General features: G+C 34.6%; 1 protein-coding gene across 1 annotated transcript in view; it reads left to right on the top strand.

Annotated features, from left to right (window-relative positions):
- ctnnal1 (catenin (cadherin-associated protein), alpha-like 1) overlaps positions 1-21,480 on the top strand; it is a 144,664-nt gene that overhangs the window by 51,833 nt on the left and 71,351 nt on the right. The window contains exon 2 of the mRNA XM_056479946.1: positions 8,205-8,394. Coding sequence (XP_056335921.1) covers positions 8,205-8,394 — 190 coding nt within the window. The remainder of the gene's footprint in view (positions 1-8,204; positions 8,395-21,480) is intronic.

Here is a 21,480-nt window from a genome sequence, read left to right as displayed (position 1 = left end):
CGGTTTCGGGTCAGTGTCTCACTCTGGAGCACTGCCACTGCTGAAGGACATGTGAGTGTCACCACCACAACATTACCTTTACTGAGGCCATGCTGCATTCACACACACTGACTCACACACACACACTCACACTCCCTCACTCATTTACTCACACTGCAATGGCACTGCCAACAGTTCCATCAGCAGAATTAAGGGTATGACCAAATCTGTAGGCGCTTTGAATCACTTTGTTTTCATATATACACTATCAGTCAAAAGTTTGGGGCTGAGTGTGTTTTTTTTTTTTTTGTAAGTAAATTAAAGGGATAGTTCGTAATAAAATGAAAATTCTGTCATCGTTTACTTGATCTTGTTTAAAACCTACTTGAGTTTCTTTCTTCTGTTGAACACAAAAAGAAGAGATTTTGAAAAATGTGAGTTGCTGGCACCTATTGTCTTTCATAGAATTTTTTTTCTCCTATTACGGAAGTTGATTGGTCCCAGCAACCAGCATTCTTCAAATGATCTTCTTTAGGGTTCATCAAAAGAAAGAAACCCATAAAGGTTTAAAGCCACATGAGGGAGAGTAAATGATGAGGTAATTTTCTTTTTTTAATACTATAATTCAGAATAATTTATCTATCTCAAATAAACTATAGAAATTGAAATCCATTCATTCATTTACTTTTAGGCTTAGTCTCTTTATTAATTAGGGGTCACCACAGCGGAATGAACCACCAACTTATCCAGCATATCTTTTACACAGCGGATGCCCTTCCAGCTGTAACCTGTCACTGGGAAAAATATATGATTATAAGGGATTAATTTTTGCACTCATTTTATATTGTGTGTCAGGGTTGAGGTTGGGGAAAAGGAGTGAGGACTTGAATGCAGGGACAAAAACATGGGTTTATTATAAAATAAAACAAGAAGACAACAAAAACTACATCGAGGGGGGAAAACAATAACAGAACAAATTAACAAACAAACTTGACTGGGCAGGCTGGCAGGGATCAGGGCTGGAACAAGACAGGACAAGGTGATAAACGACGACAAACTCGCACAGGGCAGCAGTCAATAGGAGACTAAAAAGGAGAAATAATTGGCAAACAAACAATTGAACAAACTAATAGACAGGAGCACATTACACAAAGAAACAGCACTAGTCATGTGCTCACGTAAAACGGGACTAAAACACGCAGCAAATGAAAGAACTCATTAACCGCTTGTTCGCATGAAACACAACACTAAACACACGGCCACAATGTACCCACAAGCATAGACAATACCAACACAAACAGAACGCAAGGCAGGAGCACTGAAATGAAAAAACTTACCGTGCACTCGCATGCGGCATGCAAGTTTCCAATCCCAGTGTCAACCAAAACCTAGACTGAAGCTCTGTGACCGAAAACATCATGCCTTGAACAAAACACACACCAGGATGAGAGTGCGCATTCCGAGCAGACGCCAACCCCACGCGTCCGCATCAAGTGGGAGCGCTCACGTCCCGAGCACGGCCAAGGTCCCGAGCATGGCCAAGACAGCGCTCGTACAAAAGACGAAACAAGAACAGAATGAGAGTGCTGGACCCGAGAAACTCGAGCCGAGCACAACATACAAGACAGGACTAGTGTCTGGATTCTGTCACCAAAACATGAATTAACAAGACTGAAGTGGCAGAATTCTGACACTGCGTCTTTAACCACTGTGTAGTAACATTGATATTAGGGCTGGGCGATAAAATTGATATCGGTATTTATCGACCGAACACCATTGTCAATATCGATTTAAAAAAAAAATAATAATAATAAGTTTGGTATGAAATTTAAGTATGAAGGCTGTAGATTTATTAAAATGTGGCTGGTGAGCGCGCACATTGGAAGCAGTGCCAATAAGCTTAGGTTTGTAATTTCCAATGGAGGTGTGCACATGGTGTGCAAGCGGCGCACATGTAACGTGTGTGCATTTTCCAGGTACCCCTAGTTGAAAAATATCTATGATATGATAATAACTTTTCCAAATGCCCAGAGTGCACCATGATTCATGTAACCAATCTGCTTTACACTTTGTATAGAATATACACATTTCAGTAATAACGGCAGACTAATTACCTCAGACAAACACAGAGCATCCAAACACTGCAGCGTTTGTTGCTTTTCTCTATGAACTTGAGGAGATTGTAAATAAACAAGGATGTCACCAGAGTGGCTTTTTGGTTTCTTTTCTTGTGCATCCCAGCCACTAGCACCCCATCTGAAATAGTGTTTAGCAAAGTGAGTAATGTAGTCATTCAACTGCCCAATTTGTAATGTTGCAGTATGTATTTAAATAATGATGGTTAGTTCCTTTACTTGAAAGCTCAGATTTGATCATCATAATTAGTTTTGTTTACAGAGTTTGAGGTTTACTGTAGTATTATTATTCACACAGATGTTGCTCTACCTCTACCATTGCACACACTTTGTTACAGATAATTTATCAAGTTTAAGAGTCTTTTTAACACTTATGCTTTTAATATAAAGAGATCAGATACTTTGTTTAAATATTTTTGTTTGTGACTACTAAGGCAAATAGTTTTAATAATGTTGGTAAATTAAAATATGTGATATGAAACATGATATCGTGATAACTTTGCAATATCACCCAGCCCTAATTGATGTTATGCACTGTATTTATTGTGCACATACAAATTTTTTATATCAAACTTTTCTAAATGCCTGTATTATTACACTTATATATTAATAATTATCTATCTATCTATCTCTCTATGTCTATCTCTCTCTCTCTCTCTCTCTCTCTCTCTCTCTCTCTCTCTCTCTCTCTCTCTCTCTCTCTCTCTCTCTCTCTCTCTCTCTCTCTCTCTCTCTCTCTCTCTCTCTCTCTCTCTCTCTCTCTCTAATATATATATATTCCTAAGTTCTACTGCTCAACCCATCCTTAAACCTAACCAGTAAATCTTCAACCTTGCCTCATATCCAACTATTATAGGCAAAATGATGTATAATAGGCAAAATGTTGTGCTAAAGAGCCTTAAACACACCTAAGAAAAAGTGGGACCCATTTTGTACCATGATATTATCCCTACTCCCTCCTGTTAAAACATTTTCCCTCATCTTTGCACAACAAGTACCACTATACTGCCTAAACAGAAGACTTGAAGATAAACATCTCAAACTCTGAATAAACATCACACACATTGCTTTTCCAGAACTGCTGACGTAATGTCAACATTGAACCATTCAACTCTCCATTGTTCATAGGCCTCTCACACCCTTATCCTCCAACTGGATTTTTTTTTCCTCCTCAGGGAATGTTTCATTTTTCTCCATCTATGACTCATGGATGGCCCTCGGTTTGTTGGCAGGACTGCTAGTAGCATCTAATATCAGCGGAGGAGCGGTGAGGCAGGGACAGGGTCCTTTATCTCTCACCCGAGCCCCTGATTACAGCCATCTTCAGGGAGATGTGTCAGAGACAGACCGAGCGCTGGACCACAGGATGACGTAGAAACACCTCCCACTCCATTTATCACTCTCCCCTTCTGTCTGTGGGTGTCGACATTAAATTGCATGGGAATGATTCAAAGAACACCCTCAGAATGTCAAATTAAAACGGCACAAAGAGTGTGAAGTTGCCACATTTAGAAGAGACCGTGTATTACACCTGTACCATTGTTTTGCTTCCCCTGAAGTCCGTTTGTGATGATTTTTGAGTTTTTTTTGTTATCAATACACTGTAAAACCCAAAAGTTAAGATAACTTAAACCATTTGAGGAAACCGATTGCAACAAACCATTTAAGTTCAAAAACTAATCCAAATGAGTACTGTGAACTTACTCCATTTGAGTAAATGAAGCAATTTGAGCACAGTAAAACCCAATAAATGGAAAGAACTCAAACCAACTGAGTACTGTAAAACCCAATAAGTTAAGTCAACTCAAACCATTTGAGGAAACCGATTGCAACAAACTGTTTGAGTTAAACTAATCTATATAAGTACTGTGAACTTACTCCATTTAAGTTGAATTTCACACCTGAAACTTGTCTATAGCACTTGTTCACTGCTGCTCTTATAGTTGTGTAAATTGCTTCCTTGTCCTCATTTTTAAGTCGCTTTGGATAAAAGCGTCTGCTAAATGACTAAATGTAAATGTAAGTTAAAGTAATGAGGTATTTAATGAACTCATTACCTTCAAAACTGAGTTCAAAACTCTTTTCAAATGAGTAGAATTAACTTTTTGAGTTAATTACTCTCATTTCATTTGATAAAGTTGACTGTTGGGTTTACAGTGTACTGTTCTTCCTCTATGATTTCCCAGACCCTTGCAGTAGGCTGTTTTTGCAGTTGTATTTTTGGGAGCTTGTTCACTTTTGACCACACAAATGCAGTTGAAAAATATATAATTTGACCGAATTGTTTTCACACGTAACTTATGATTGTTACTGGCCGTGTATTGGACCCTGACATGTTATTGCACCCTTACCCTAACTCCATTTTTGACCCCTCCTTCTCCTTCATCTGGCCTGCAACTGATGTCAAAAATATAGATTCAGCCTCTTCAGCAAGATTCAGCAAGATTTAGCCTCTAAAACATACATTTTTGAATCACTATCATTGTTGTGCAGTTGCATATAGCCACTTGTGGTTTTAACCTACTGGACATTTAAAGTACTGCACTTTATATTGTGTTTAGTTTTACTTTCATACGCTCTCATTCACACACCACCTTCCCTATGGCCAATTTAGCTTACCTAATTCACCTAAAGCACATGTCTTTGGACATGTGGGGGAAACTGGAGCACCCGGAGATAACCCGTGTGAACACGGGAACATGCAAACTCCACACAGAAATGCCAACTGACCCAGCCGAGGCTCGATCCAGTGACCTTGCTGTGAGGTTATTGTGCTACATATTGCACCACCGAATTGAATAAGGCTTAAGCATTGCATAGGTTTGAGTGATCGTTTGTTGTTTTACACCACCTCATCTTTTGAAAAATAGCAAGATAGATTCAGGTTTTTTTTTATGATACCGCCCCTTTAAGTGAATTCGTAAAAGATAGATGGATGATGACAAGCGTCAAACCCCAGATGACTCACTGGTGAAGAATGTAAATATAAAGCATACGAGATTCATTCATCATTCACAACGCATGCTGAAATACACGCTGCTGAGTAGGAGAAACTGATGTCGCTGATTATGTGCAGTTCTAAGCTAAAATCTGAAAAATGGAGGATTATGTACAAAGAACAGATTACTTGTAAAAGCACGCTGCCTAATAAACGTTTTTTAACTTGTCACATTGCTGTTGACTGGTTAGCAGTAGCACATGTAGGCTTCCGTTTGCTTGATGCGGCCTGTTTTGTGCTGTCCACACTCCCTGCTGTTGGACTCCAATTAAACGTTTCCTTTCGCAGCCCACCTGCCATTACCCATCAGCAGGAGGTGAGGGATTTCAGCTCTTGAGAGCGGAAATTGTAAAGAGCTCCGAGTAAATGATTGATGAAGTCAGTCCAGATGCAGATGAAGACTGTAACTCTGATTGTGTCTGAAAGAGGGAGTGAGTATGATGTTAAACGTACGGTGATAATGAAGAGGATTTAAAGGAGGGGGAGACGTTCTTTGTTTATTTTGTTTTGTGGATATTAAGAGATTGTCCACTTTTGGCCACTTCCAGAGATGCATTAAAACATGCATTAGATTGTATTGCTGCTGTACACTGTAAAAAAATCCATTGCCGGTATTTTACTGTTAAAAATATGGTATAACCATAAAATAAATTACGAATTTCACGGTAAATTTCTCTAATTTATAGTGTAAATATATAGCTATTTTGAAGTGTTTACATCTGCACATCTTACACCGGGGAAAATAAGTATTGATCACGTCTCTATTTTTCTCAGAAAACATTTTTTTAAAGGTGCCGTTCACTTGAAATTTTTAGTTTTGGTTTCTTGTTGGTAACAACCAAAGAAATCTATATATGCAAAGAAAACAAATCTAATTAGATTACAAATTAAGTTGTGTGTAATAAAATGAAATGTATCCAACGACTAAAAATAACACAAAGCAAAATAACTAAAGTAATCTCTACTGTGCGGAGTGAGAGCGCTTCTCTTCCTTACGGTTAACCAGATTATGTATTTTTACTGTACAGCATTTTTGCTTTTTCTTTACTGCATGGCCATTTTTTTTTGTTCATAAAGCCACAACAGACAGCCTACTGTCTGCCTGCTGATCTGATTCTTAAACATTTTGAGATATATTGGTGGAGCACACTGCCCAGAAGAGATTAATACTTTAACACAAAATTTGGTTTGACGTTTTGCAGCTATCAAATCTTCAATCCATATACACTAGAATGTTAAATAACACCAGTATGCATTAATAAAAAAAACTCTGAATATTGCATGTGTGATGTGGAAAAAAACAGAATAAATGGCTAAAATGTATTAATTTTATGTTGTTTTTTTTCACAAAAACTCGTATGGACTAAAATTAAATTGGATTTTTGAAAAGTATTTTTTTCATTAGGAAAACACTTTTTTTTGCATGAAAGCACAATTTCTTGCATCTTTATTGATTACATTGCTGTAGACATTCAGTTTAATATAGTTTAAAAGGATAATTAACTTAAAAACGAAAATTGTCTTTAATTTACTAATAATTTACTTTATCCTTTACTTGTTTCAAACCTTTGAGTTTCTTTGTTCTACTGAACACAAAAGAAGATACTCTAAAAAATGTTGGAAACCCGTAACCATTGACCTCTGTAGATACAATTGAAATCAGAATTATTAGCCCCCTTTGATTTTTATTTTTTTATTTTTAATTTATTATTTTATTTATTTATTTATTTTTCTTTTTTAAATATTTCCCAAATTACGTTGAACAGAGCAAAGAAATTTTCACAGTATGTTTGGTAATTTTTTCTTCTTGAGAAAGTCTTATTTGTTTTATTTCGGCTAGAATAAAAATAGCAGTTTAAAAATTTTTTTTAAACCATTTTTGGGACAAAAATTATTAGCCCTTATAAGCTATATTTTTTTTCAATAGTCTACAGAACAAACCATCATTATACAATAACTTGCCTAATTACCCTAACCTGTCTAGTTGACCTAGTTAAGCCTTTAAATGTCACTTTAAGCTGTATCGAAGTCTCTTGAAAAATATCTTGTAAAATATTATTTACTGTCATCATGGCAAACATAAAATAAATCCGTTATTAGAAATGAGTTATAAAATCTATTATGTTTATAAATGTGTTGAAAAAAATCTTCTCTCCGTTAAACAGAAATTGGGGAAAAAATAAATAGAGGGGCTAATAATTCTGACTTTAACTGTACATGTTAAAACACTATAGAGAAAATTAAAAAGCAGTCGGATCAAACGTGTTTTCAGCTACCCAAGTGGTTAAAAGTGCACGAACTCAATGTTTTAGACTATCTACGTATACCTTTATTTAGCGTCATCCATGACTTATTGGTTTGCCAAAAACGTATCCTACACTCAATGTGTAAACAGTGCCTTTACATTGTCCAGAATGCACCGCACAACTTCTTATCTTTGTTTGTGTTGATTTATCTACCTTCAGTGGTCGAAAAGTACTGAAAAAGCATACTCAAGTAAAAGTACCATTACTTAAAATGTACTGCAGGTAGAGTAAAAGTGTCTGTTGTAAACATTATTCAAAGTATGTGTAAAAAGTAGCACTTTTAAAAGCACTCAAGAGTCATGAGTAGTGAGTATTACACTGTGAAAGGTTGATACATTTACATGCTATTTGTGAAGGGATGTGTAAACATAACATTCTGTAGTGCATTTAGTTATTATTTAAGGTTGTTTGGCGATTTCAGTCATCATACAGTCGACATATTTCATTTTCTTATCAGTGACATCCATCTAAACAGTCTCTGGGTCATTGCATTTAAATATTTTGGGCATCTTTTTGGACACTTTTAATGCTTCCAAATGGTTTGCTGCAGTTATAAAGCATCTGTGTCTTGAGGTAGTTCAATATGATGTGATTTTACTTTTTAATGTGTGCTAAAATGTACTCAATGGAAAGTAAAAGTACACATTTATGAAACTATTTCATTAATTACAATTCCTGAGAAAAACTACTCAATTACAGTAATTTTAAGACTTGTAATTTGTTACTTTACAGCGCTGTCTACCTTACATTGTGTTATTGTGCTCACCATTCCATGTCTCATTCCAGATTACCACACTGATCAATCACAAAGACAAGCTGAAGAAGACGGAGAAGACTTTACGGGCTATCCAGAGAGTGGGCCAGGCGGTCAGTGTTGCAGTCGGACGCTTCGTGGCGGTGGGTGAAGCCATTGCAGCGGAGAATGAAGACTTGAAGGACGAGATGGGACTGGCTTGCTTCGAGGCTCGGAGAGCAGGTCAGTCTGACATAACAGCTGAAAGAGCAATGACATACTGGCTGGAGTTACCAGGCAACAGGAAACGGACAGCTAGGTTAAACATAGTGTAACCTGTCAACAAGCTCAGGACTCACTGTCAAGGTTTGCACTATGCAGATGTGAGATTAAAGGGATAGTTCCCTGGAAATTAAAAATACTTAATTGTTTTACTCTACCTTCATGTGGTTTTGATCACAAAAGAAGATATTTTGGAGAATGTTGGTTGGTGGAACTCATTGAGTTCCATAGTAAGAAAAATAATTACTGGAAGTCAATGAGCATCACCATTATTCAAAATATCTTCTTTTGTGTTTAAGAGAAGAAAGAAAATCTAATTGATTTTGAACAAGTGAACAGTGAGTAAATAATGGCAGAATTTGCATTTTTGGGTGAACTATAACTTTAAATTGTTTTCAAATAAAATTAATTGAAAAGTTGAATTCTGATATGTTCATGGGAATTATCTGTGCTAGCATACACACAATATATGAGGTATTTCAAGAAACATAGGGAGCACCGGGACATTTCCCGGTGGCCTGACTGTCAATCTGGCCTGCCACCGTGAATCTGGCCTGCCCCCTGCCCTCTTCACTTACCGATCGCCGCACACACCCCAACCCACCTGCTCTTCACATACTGATCGCCACACCAATCATCCCAACAACTTTCCTAGATGAAAATACTGTCCCAGTCCGCCACTGGTCTTCACAAATGTTTTATTTTATATTACCCACAGTTCAAAAATAGTAGATTTTTTATTTTTATTTTTTTATTGTGTGCAGCCTTTAGAAATCATTCATATGTGATGATTTGCTGCTCATAACATCTTTATGATCAATGTGTAAAGCATTAAGCATTTAATAAAAAAGGAGAGCATTTATTAGCTTGAAAATTTTGGCTGATACTGATAAGAGAGTACTCTTTATATTTGAAAGCCATTCACTTGATATATAGTGTAGACTGAAGAATATAAATCTTTATGTACATTATTTTTTTAGCCTTATAAATGCCAACAAATGCAATCGAAGGCTTGTTTTGAAGAAATAACCAATAACCGATTTGTCAAGTTATTTGTTTCTTATTTGGCTGGTAACGGTTAAACGGTAACATCAAAAATATATATTTTTTCATCTTATACTTATTGGACATTGCTAGATGTATTTTAAATAGTAAAATAAACAGTAAACAATATACATCCACTCAAATTATTTTTGCTTCTTGTTCAAACTACTTTTTTACCATGAGCTGAGACAACACAAATCTGGAGATTTATTTTGGAAACTTAATTGTTTTATGTTCAATCCACCTAAATTTGTTACATTAACTTAATCGCTTTGTGTTCTGACAACATAACAACTTTTTGTGGAACCTGTAGCTCTGAACCAATTTAGTGCATATTTACAAAATACTGTAGTCAACGTTTGAAGTGGATCATCAACTTTCATTAAAGTTGTCCTAAAACTGTAGAATAAAACAGATTCTTGTCCTAGGACAATTTGGATTCCCTTGGAGTGTTGATCACTACTGTAGACCACAGAATTTTTTAACGGTAGAATATAACCAGTTTAAATCCTCAAAATGGATCCAAGTGACATGGGAAAATAGACTGCAAACAAGCTTAAAGCTTAGTTATATTTTTATAATTTATCAAAAAAAGTTTTTAATGAAAAAAAATTCATTGAAATTCGGCATCCTGTCAGATAAAGCCGATTGAAATCAAATGGCAACTGCATAATACGAAACTAGCCTACAATTAATTATGAGTTGAAATGAATTAATATGCCCGCTTTAAATATGCTCAAAATAATATATTTACAGCCTATAATTTGATTATAATGGGGCTTTCACATCCATGGATGCAGCTGTTTGGAACGAAATGCAGCATTTCCTAGGCCACGTTTCTTTGTGCGATGCCTGAATTTGTTGGTATATGTGAAAGGGAGAGTGCTGCAGTTTCTCTCCTATTAAAACTCTCCATGTCCCATCTGTCTCTGAAGAGTTTGCCTATAAATACCCCACAAATGTGCATTTCCATATCTCAGGCTTGTGATAAAGTGTTGCCGTGCTTGCTCTTAGAATAACCAACACCAGCACAAAGAGATTTGATCTGTTCTGACGCTTTAAAGAGGTTTACAAAGGCAAGCAGCTGCAGTTATAAAGTAAATACATTTGATGTGAAATGACGTCTGTGAGATTTATAGAGACACAATGATTCTAAGAATTGCGACAGCCTTCAGGGACTGTATGTAAGAGTTTTCATATATTAATCACATTGTAATTTCAATGTTTTAACAGCCTGAAACACAATATGCTTCTTCCTATGTTGTCTATAAAAGCCTTTAGAATCATTTTAATGTGAATCAAAAGGATGCATGTGCTTAAATTAATCAGGCTGATATATTAAAGCCAGTGTATTTTGGATTATTTCCTTCATGTTCAGCAGATTCACACTTCAATAAAATTTATATTAGAGCTGCTATATATTTCCATTTTAAGCAGTAATTTGTTTTTAATGAAATCAGTTGTCCACTGTGTTTTAATTTTTTGTAATCAAAGTTCTAAAACGCATGCAGCAAAGATCAATAATGGTGTGTCCGAATCCACTTTTGCTAGAAAGAAAAACATGATCTGTGCCCCGGCGCATGGTCTAACATGGTTGTGCTTATTCTCTTAATAAATTATGGGTGTGTTTTGAGCGTAACGTGCATTTAACCAATCAGAGTCTCATCTCCCATTTTCCTTTAGAGTCAGTTGCGTCACACCATAGCGCATTAGCTTACATAGCGGACTTTGGTGGAAATACTGAACACTTCACCGGCGAGAAAACAGTTAAACAGAGCATCTGCAGCGAGTATAATGAACGAGCCTCCTCCATTTGACCTCTTTACTTTCTCTTTACTTTTACTCTTTACTTTACTCCTTTACTTTTGTGGAGTAATGAAACTGTCTTGTGCGGACTCCACTGTAGACATTAGCCTATATATTCAATTATGCTTGTTAAGCACAAAGATTTGTTTCAACACTATTTCTAAATTCAGTTCTAATTTCCAGCAAACGAATAAATGAACAATAATAATGAAGTGTGGTCAGTTATATCCAACCACGCATCCTATTCTTATGTCCCATATGGTGATGCATACGTCTTCAAAACCCGACAGGTGGACAAATCTAAACTTGTTTTTATTAAACAAATATTAATATGCATATAATAAATAATACTGCTAATAATAATAACATAATACAATTGTAAATTGTCATGAATAAACTGAACCACCCACCACCGACATGAAGACATGAAGGTAGTGGTTTTATATTTATGTAGAAAATAATACTTTCTGTAACATTTTAATCCTTTATTTTTTGTGTGTTTTAAGTGTTAGCGTTTGATCCCACATGGGTGCATAACTAACGCGCTCTGCGCTGGACCACGTTTTAGTGGGTCAATGACTCGATCTATTTCAGTTCCTCAAAATAGCAATGCGCCTTAACACACCTAACCACAAAGTAGCGCAAATAGATTTGCTATTTAAACAACATGGCGCAAAACATGAAAATTAGGGTTGCACTGGTCTGAAAATAGCAACAAATCGCTCCAAACACATACATTTTTAAACCTCTTACTTTTTAAAAACATGCAACAATAACTACACATACTTTCACTTTTATTTCATTAAAAAAAGTAACTAAATAATATATTTTATATAAATAATATTATTTACATAAATAATATATAAATAATATATTTTTAAAAAAGTGACTTAGGATTGTAATGTATAAGCTTCCAGATATAAAGCTTTATTTGATCAGTAGTAGCTTAAATGTCTATATTGATCCGTATTTATTTGTGCATATATTTTTATACATTTTAATTCTATATTTATTTTAAATCAAACTTTGTTTGTTTCACTAAATGCTTCTTTTTTTTTTTAAATAAAATAAGTTCTTAGTATTATATTTTGTCATGTCATCCAAAAAACCAAAACATTTAAGTGTGGCTTAGACTACAAATAATTTTGGACCTATTATGCCCCTTTTTACAAGATGTAAAATAAGTCTCTTGAGTGTTTGTGACGTTTCAGCTCAAAAAACAACACAAATAATGCTTTATAATCCTTTGAAACTAGCTCTCTTACGGTTTGATCCTAATTGTGCCATATTGGGGACTGTTGCTTTATATTTAAAAGAGATTATGCTCCTAGCTCTCTTTTCAGAAGAGGGCGGAGCTACAAATGCCTATGTGTCAGTATATTGGCAGATTCAAAACCAAGACTAACCTCCTATGCCAATGAGGGAGAAATCGTCACTAATGGGTGGGACTTTCCCCCTTTGATGACACATACAAAGGGAAAATGTCAATCAAAGTGTTTCTGCAGACTCTCTATGTTTACTTATAAAATAAAGTTAGTAAATTTTTACCATAAGACGCTGGTTATATTCACAGACTGCTGCCACAACTGTGTTTAAACCCCTTATAAAAGTGATTTTTGCATAATAGGTCCCCTTTAATACCAAAACCACATTGTCAATCAAATCCGACTATTTCAAAGATTCAAAGCATGTTTCGGTTTACATTTTACCCCTCCGGTCTGACATAATAGGAACTATGTTCTGTATCTATAAATACAAGTAGTTGGTGGTCTCTCCCACCTCCTTTCCCACACCTCCCAGGGCAAACCACTTGCAACAACACTGGAATTAGACCGTCTTAAAGTTAGTTATCAGACTCCCCACAGTGTTTGAAGGCTCACCCACGCATTTAAACCCCCTGATTATTAAACGGTTTGCTCGTGTGTGACAGCCAAGAGTTTAGCCCAAAACACCATGAGGCAGGTGGGGAAAGAGTAACGTAGATTTATCTCAGGAGAGTAAATCAGAACTTATAGTAGCCCGAAATGTTTAGTTTTGTTTATAGAATACGTAAATGAGTTCATTTGAGGTGCGAGAGCTTGTCGTCTGGAGGAGATGCAAGAGAGCATTCATTGAAAAGGGGAAGCCCTGGTTTGAGAAATGACCTGTGGCTTTCCATGTAACCGCAGATGCGACGCAGTGGCCTGCACTTCTTTAAATCCTGCAGTCTCTTTTGAATGATTGCATTGCTGTGACTTGGCTTTCATCTTTTTCAGCAGCAGGAAGGATAGATGTTTGAGTCTGTGTGGTTTTAAAGTGTACTGCATTTGTTCAAGTGTTATTGGTTTCTTCCACTATTCGCACATTTGGTCTGGTGTATTATTTTAACACTTTCATGCGTGAGTATTACATACTCCACCTGACCCTTCTGTTTTCTGACCGTTTCTTAGAATCCATTGCTTTCTAAAGTTTAGACGCTTTAAGTTTATCATGTGACCCACCAGCCCCAATGATTTATGTATATATCGTATTTTCTACTGCCTTTTCTGTAAATATTGACAATTGTTCTAATTATATTGTGAAATTTCTGATACTCTGATTCTCAAATATGTGAATGAACATATTTTGTCTTTTAAACAGCTTAATAAGGATCGTATTATTTGTATATGACGGGTAATGGGCGCCGCCGTTGTTGCTATAAGAGATACAGCTGTGATCGGAAGTTCGAGAAGTATTTATATTATTTATTAAATTATGCATTAACTGTATTTTATTAGCTAGATGGGATAAGCTGAGGATACTCAGTCAAGATAGCATAATTTTTGTGACACTGTACAACAAATTGTAAATTTTTACAATTTTTACAAAAAAGTTATATTATTATAAGTAATATAATAAAGGTAATTTAATGAATAATATGAATACTTCTTGTTAACTTCCGATCGCAGCTGTATCCCTTCCTGCAACAACCATAGGAGAGATCCGAGCTGCTGGATTTATGTAATGTTTATTCATAATTTTCTTCCGAAATACATGAAGGCAAGTAACTGTTTATCTGGGAGAGGAATAGAGAAAATATTCTAGTAACATAAAGAGTGTGTATCTTACGTGAACAAAGCACATCGTCAAGTTATATATAAAAAAGTATTATTATTGTCATCTCCATAGACATCCCTGTGAATTTTACAAACCTAAAATAGTATGTTTTGCTTGTAGTTATGTGTAATTGAATTTCTGAAACCTAAAATCAGTGTTATTTGTTTGAACAAGCCCACCTCTTTTTGTGCCTTATTGAGCACCGTCAGATTTGAAATTTAGCAGTTGATGACCTGCGCTCAAACATTCTAATCACACCGGTGTGATTGTATGCTTCAGGGACCAGCCATGGCTCATCACACCGGTGTGATCGTACGCATGAAAGGGTTAAAGGTGAAGGATGTTGTTTTTATGCTACTTGTGCATTACTAGTGGAATTACACTTCTTTGCACAGATTATTCTTATCCTTAAAGTATTTCAGTAATTAAAATGGATGAAAAAGCTCACCAGTTAAGAAGCGAAAAGATTTTGCATTATTCTTTTCTTCAGATTTTGTGAGTTTACTTAACATCTTATGCATGTGTGTCTGTGTATATATCAGCTACACTGTTATTACACTGTGTTTAACTGTAATATGAACTGGTTTTTACTGTAGGACAGTTAAGCAGTATGTTACTGTAATTTACAGTTGCATTGTGAGAATTACTGTGTATTTTACAGTAAAGATATACAATACTATAAGTACAAACACAGCAAGGTAAATGATGCTGTAAATGTATTTGCAGTTTTTTGCTGTAATTGATGTACAGTAAGTTACTGGTGAACTGAACTGTAATATGAACTGAGTTTTACTGTAGGACAGTTACGCTGTATTTTAAACTTGCACTGTGAAAATTACTGTACATTTTACAGTAAAATTATAGATTAATGTAAATAAATATACGGCAAGATAAATGGTGCTGTAAGTGTAAATACAGTATTTTACTGTAATTGATTTACAGTAAGTTACTGTAGATTCTACAGGAAATTGCTAACAGTGTAAATTGTTACAGTGTCTAGTAAATAGAAAACTAGCCAAATACTTTTTATAAATATTATTACAGAGACAAAGATTTAAAATCACACTAGAACTAAAATAAACTAACATCCTCAACCCCTGGGACATAAAAGTGTCTAGTTGAAAAAAGTTGAAAGTTTCTTAACCTGAAGCCGATGCTGAGGTTGGAATCTGTGGACAAAGTTTTGCTGAGAATGCTTTAATTCCTCTTCGTCTTGCTGTTCAGGGACCTCTCTGCCTTTTAAAAAGAAAAAAAAAACAGATGGACAGCTGCTTCTGAGCTACTCGATGCTATAGTACTTTAAAATAATGAAGTGCATTGAGAAGAAGCAGATGCATACTAAGGCTATGTCTTTAAAGGGCATTGGTGCAAAGATCTCAGTGTTTCACCCTTTGCCTCGGGCTGTGTCTCTTTAAAGCAGAAAACTCTCTGAAAGGAACTGGCTGAAAATGCCAACCGCTCAGGACAGAGCCGCGTCTCTAGTGACGTTCAAGGGATTCAGCTCTAAGCTTCCACAAAGACTCTGCATCAAAGCTCAGGAAAGACACAGCCAACAATCCCCTCCAGAAACAAGAATGCTTAATTTTGACTGCTAAACAGGGGATATATATATATATGCCCCTTTTCATAAGATGAAATGTGTTAAGATGAAGATAAGATCAAATATTTTCATAAAAATCAGGTGTGCCTAAAAGGCTTTTGTTCATAATACCCCACAGATCATTTATTATTTATTTAACATATCCAGCATATGTTTTACACAGCGGATGCCCTTCCAGCTGCAACCCAGTACTGGGAAACCCTCATACATTCTCAAATTCACACACACACACACTACAGGCAATTTAGTGTATTCAATTGTCCTATAGGCCATGTCTTTGGACTGTGGGGGAAACCGGAGCACCTGGAGGAAACCCACGCCAACATGGGAAGAACATGCAAACTCCACACAGATATGCCAACTGGCCCATCCGGGGCTCGAACCAGCAATCTTCTTGCTGTAAAGCAACAGTGATAACCACTAAGGCACCATGTTGCCCCTAAAAGGGATAGTTCACCCCAAATTAAAATTTACATAATATTTCAGGGATTTTTAGTGACAGAATTGTCATTTTTGGGTGAACTATCCCTTAAGCTTTGGCATTGACTAGTTCTTCAGTAACTACATTTAGCTGAGCTTCATTAGTGAAGCAGTCCAGCACAAAATATATTGTGTATTATAGTAATATATTACTTTACTGACTGAAATGGCAGTTGCTGCAATAGTGCTGTTTGTGGAAATGTGTGAATTTAAGGGGGGATAAGTAAGCCACCTGGAAGCACTTTGTCCTGCGTATATATGGCTGCTTGCCTCAATATGTAAAAAATATAGAGAAAAATAGTTCTGAGCCACAAATAGATAATATTAATTCATTAATTAAATGCAAAGCTGACAGAAATAAAACGGATGAATGGAACACACACTAACCTATGCATTATTCACTCAGGATTAGGGTTGGGAATTGCAACCGATTCCGATTTTCATTACTAAATGAAGTATTGCATTATTTACAAACCATTTGCATTTAAGAGTAGTTGGTGGTTTTTAAGATAATTCAGAATGAGTTAGTAGATGATTAATAAACTATTGAAATTAACATTTATATATCTTAGTGTCCAGGCATATAGGAATTGTTACTATGTATGCTAATGCTTTAAATGCTTTATTAACTCAACTTCATGCTGTTTTGTGACCTAATCTAAAGTTAGGACTCTTTATGCTTTATAAATCCCTAATAAATCACAATTAAAGGCTCAGTATCAAATGAACAATAATCTTTGCAATCTTACCTAAAAAATAAAGTTACTGTAAGGTTTAAACATTGCTGAATAACAGGAGTGTCAAAATACAACATAAAACTGGATAAAACAACAGCAATATAATAATTTAACAATATAATAGGATGCAATATTTAAACTGTACAGTAATTTTATTTTAGATTAGGTTGCAAAAATTTATTTTTCATTTAAAGTACAGTTTCACTTGTGTATTCTCAAATGAATAGAAATGAATAATGTTTTTTGTTCTTTTTTACTATTTAGAACTGAGTCTTTAATTGTCATTTATAAGAGATTTATAAAGCATAAATAGACCTCACTTTAGATTAGGTCACTTAACTGGATGAAGTTGAGTTAATAAAGCATTTATTAACATACAAATGTACTGTTAGTAAATGCCTGAATAATAAGAATTATAAATGTTAATTTGATTAGTTTATTAAACATTTACTAACTCATTCTAAATTATCTGAAAAAACAACTAACTATGTTTAAATAACTAGTTTGTAAATAATGCAAAACTTAATTTAGTAATGAAAAATAAATCACTAACAAAGTATGAAAATACATTTATGAAGCACATTATAAATGTGGTTTTTAAGTCAAGAATACAGCATTTGTAGCTGCAGTTATAAACCGCTTATTAGCGTTTATTAATGTAGAGTTAATGCTTAACAGATAACGAATTCACTATTTGTTAATGCTTAATAAATGGTTCATAGTGTGTAGCTATTATAAAGTGTTACCGAATGTTCTTTTTTTGCGGTCCCGATATGTTTAATCTTTTTCTTTTGCAAAATTCTTCTGCCATTTTCCAGATTTTTAAAAATCTTTATTCTTTTCAAACCGAAAGCCATGCAGCTAAATTGGTGTTTTTCCATAGGCTACAGCTTTGTGAAGGTTTTATTTCATGTTTCTTTAATGTGCTGTTAATAAATACATTTTATTTACAGCAGCATTCAAGGACGCAAATTTAGAATGGAAAACGTGGCATGATGGTGTTACATGTGAATTTGTGTTTATTTTTTTTCATGCGATCAATTCTTGATTCTTTGCATAATAAAATATACGTAATTTAATTACTTTGGATGTGCTAAAATATTTGTCAAACGAATTTTATAATAATTAAAGCATAAACATTAAAAACTGTAAAACATAATAAAGTAGGTCTAATAGATCGGAAATAAAGGAAATCAATTATCTATAATTTCATTATTTAATGCATAAAGTAGTTTAGTTTATTCATAAAGTGTGTTTAATTGACCTGGAACTGTTAATAAGGACTAGGAATCGTTAAGAATCGAAATCGGTAAGCGGAATCGAATTGGAATCGGAATCAACAAAATTCTTACGATACACAACCCTACTCAGGATGGTGTCAAACAATCAAAAAACAGTGATGTGACTGACAAGCATACATATGAAAGTGAATGTATTCACTGAGGGTCAACGTAATCTGAATGTAGCTGGATGAGTCTGTGTTATTGGATCAGTGGTTGTTATCTGGAAATAACATACCTTGGAATGTCATGACTGAGCAATCAGTATCAAGTATTTGCAGATACATAACATCCTCTTCCTTCCTTTTTTTCCACATGGTTGCAGGAAAAAACTTTACTTTTTTACTAGGTTGCCCGTTTTTTTTCAGATTTTCTAGGTAGATAAATGCACCAAGGATCCGATTATAGCACAGGGAAAGGTGGAAAAATTCATATTTTCATGATACGTCCCCTTTAAATTGGAGATGTAAAGCAACAAACCTGTAAATGTGTGCTTTGTGGTCAGTCAGATGAATATGGATAGGTGTGCACAAACTAGCAAAGCAATTTTGCCCACAATGCAGCGTTCAGCACAAGACACCTTGATTGTTGAAACCGCCGTGAGATTTAACAAAGAAAAACTGTCGGATGCAATCAGGATGGCGTCTGCAGATAGACAAATGTGTCATTGAACGCGGAAGAGAGCTGTTTTCCTTCACAAATTACTCTCATTTGTGTGTCTGAAACCCCTCTTTCACTTCGCAAAGCGCCAGTCTTTCCGTCTCTCAGAATAACACTGCTTTATTGAGGCACGAGGCAGAGAGCGGCTGTTTATCAAGTGTCCTTTCAGCACGTTCCAACTGGGACATGAGACGCTGACCCTGCCACCCTTCCCCAAAAAAAGCCCACGCATAAAGTTGTATTTGTGTCGGGACGGGGGTTGTGTGTTAGTGGATGCTCACTGAGGAAAGAGAGAACCTATATTGATGTTTTAAAAAGTGACCTCCTAGTATGATGGACTGCTTTGTAAATCATGAAATGGTGTGTGACCTGATGTTTTAATGTGCTCCGAGGTTGTTTTCTGAGAACTGGCACTTTAATGAAGGCTTGCTGGTTTATCTGGAAGTGTTTGTGCGTATTTGTTTTTACGTGACCTTAAGTGTTTCCCACAGGGCTGCTTACAGTTTCAGTGCTGGTGAGGATTTATGTTCTGCGGTCTCAATGTTTTTCATAAAATGTAAAGTGTCCCGAAAGTGTCTGAATACTCTTTGTGGCCTATTCTAGTTATCATATATATATATATATATATTTATTTATTTATTTATTTATTTATTTATTTATTTATTTTTTATTTTTTATTTTTTATTTTTTTAAGGACAATTTTAAATATAATTTTACATTTTAAAAGCAAAAAAGGTTTTTTGTTGTTTTTAAATATGATCATTTAAAAGGGTAACATGCCAAAAAAAACAAATGTGTCCATTGGAAATCTCCTAACATTCCTGACTTAACTGCAGTTATTTGAGTAAAATATATTTATAAAGTCTTAAAATATTATTTTGGTTTAAAGTAATCGTTTTTCATGTTTAAAATATGATTTATTGTTGTGTTTAAAGCTTTTGTCATTACGCTACTTCAGTGTCTCAGAATCATTCAGATATTATTATTAAATGCTGGATTATTTCACAAAGTTTTTATTATAACAGTCTTGCAAACACGTTTTATACCATTTCAAATATATATTTTTGGTGCGTGCTGTATAAGTGCACATGCAGGACTCATAATTGCATAGCATAATTGAGTACAACCCATTTTGAAAATGTCAATATTCACTGAGAAATGGATACAAATATTCAATGTATTTTAGTGCATTTAAACAAAAAAGATTTATTAAACATATATTTATTAAAATAATAATTTAGTCATCCAACATATTTAGAAATTGAAATAATACAATTAAATACAAGCAAACAATTTCAACCAAATGTTTGTATTTTTTGTTTTTTTGCTTCTCTTGATTTTATTTTCCCCTTTTTTTTTTAAATGTATTTATTATTTTTCTATACCATATACATTTGGGTTGTACTAGATTTTGGAGTGTTATCGTAAGTCATTTTGTTGGATAAGCTCCAGATTTGGCTTCAGTACTGACTAATTTAATGTATCAGAGGATGATAGAGTATCCAAAATCTATACTCAAGTAAAAGTACAAGTACTTGCTGAAATTTTACTCAAGTAAAAGTTAAAGTAACGATCTTAAAAGTTATTCGAGTAAGAGTGAAAAGTATCTGATAAAAAAATTACTAAGTAAATAGTTACTAGAAAATCTTGTTTTATATAAATGTTTTATTTCACTCTATATTGTTTACCCATAGTGTAAACATCTTAGGAGCCCCAAAATCACCGTAGATCCCAGAGGGTTAAAGGAGCGAGTCAACATAATGAATAGGTCATCCTCATATGACGCCCTTTACAAACTGCACAATAAGGCATTTCTAGACAATTCCTGGCATGGGAAAAGTTCTGGTTGTATGTGACTTCTGTCTTTGTATCATTATAATTTTTTTCTTCCTTTTATTTATTTATTTATTTATTTATTTATTTATTTATTTATTTATTCTCTCCTTTTTTATATATTGGTTCATGTGCAGTAGGCCCACAAATATATACCTGTAGTGTGTTTTTGTTATATCCTGTCATGTATTGAAAGAAAAACAATAAAAACTCGAATTACAAAAAAAAACAACAACAACAAATTTGTCTTAAAAATGTTTTATTTTTGTCATTCTTTGTTAAAGGAAGATCAAAATCTTTCAAATGTTTTAATTTTGTCACACAAAGATATTTTTCTTTTTAAACATTCAAAACTATTTTTTGGATGTCCTCAAATGGAAACATTCTAGAACGGCTATAGTTTTTATTACTGTTTTGTTCATGCTAGTCTTTAAATCAGTTTTTTTTTCATTAATACTCCTTAGTGCTTTTCACATGAAAATATTTAGCAGCAGCTGTTTATAATATTTGTAATAAAAATAAATGTGTCCAG

Source organism: Danio aesculapii, chromosome 19, assembly GCF_903798145.1.
Source record: "Danio aesculapii chromosome 19, fDanAes4.1, whole genome shotgun sequence".
NCBI classification, from domain to species: domain Eukaryota; kingdom Metazoa; phylum Chordata; class Actinopteri; order Cypriniformes; family Danionidae; genus Danio; species Danio aesculapii.
This window is presented reverse-complemented; position numbering and strand designations above follow the sequence as displayed.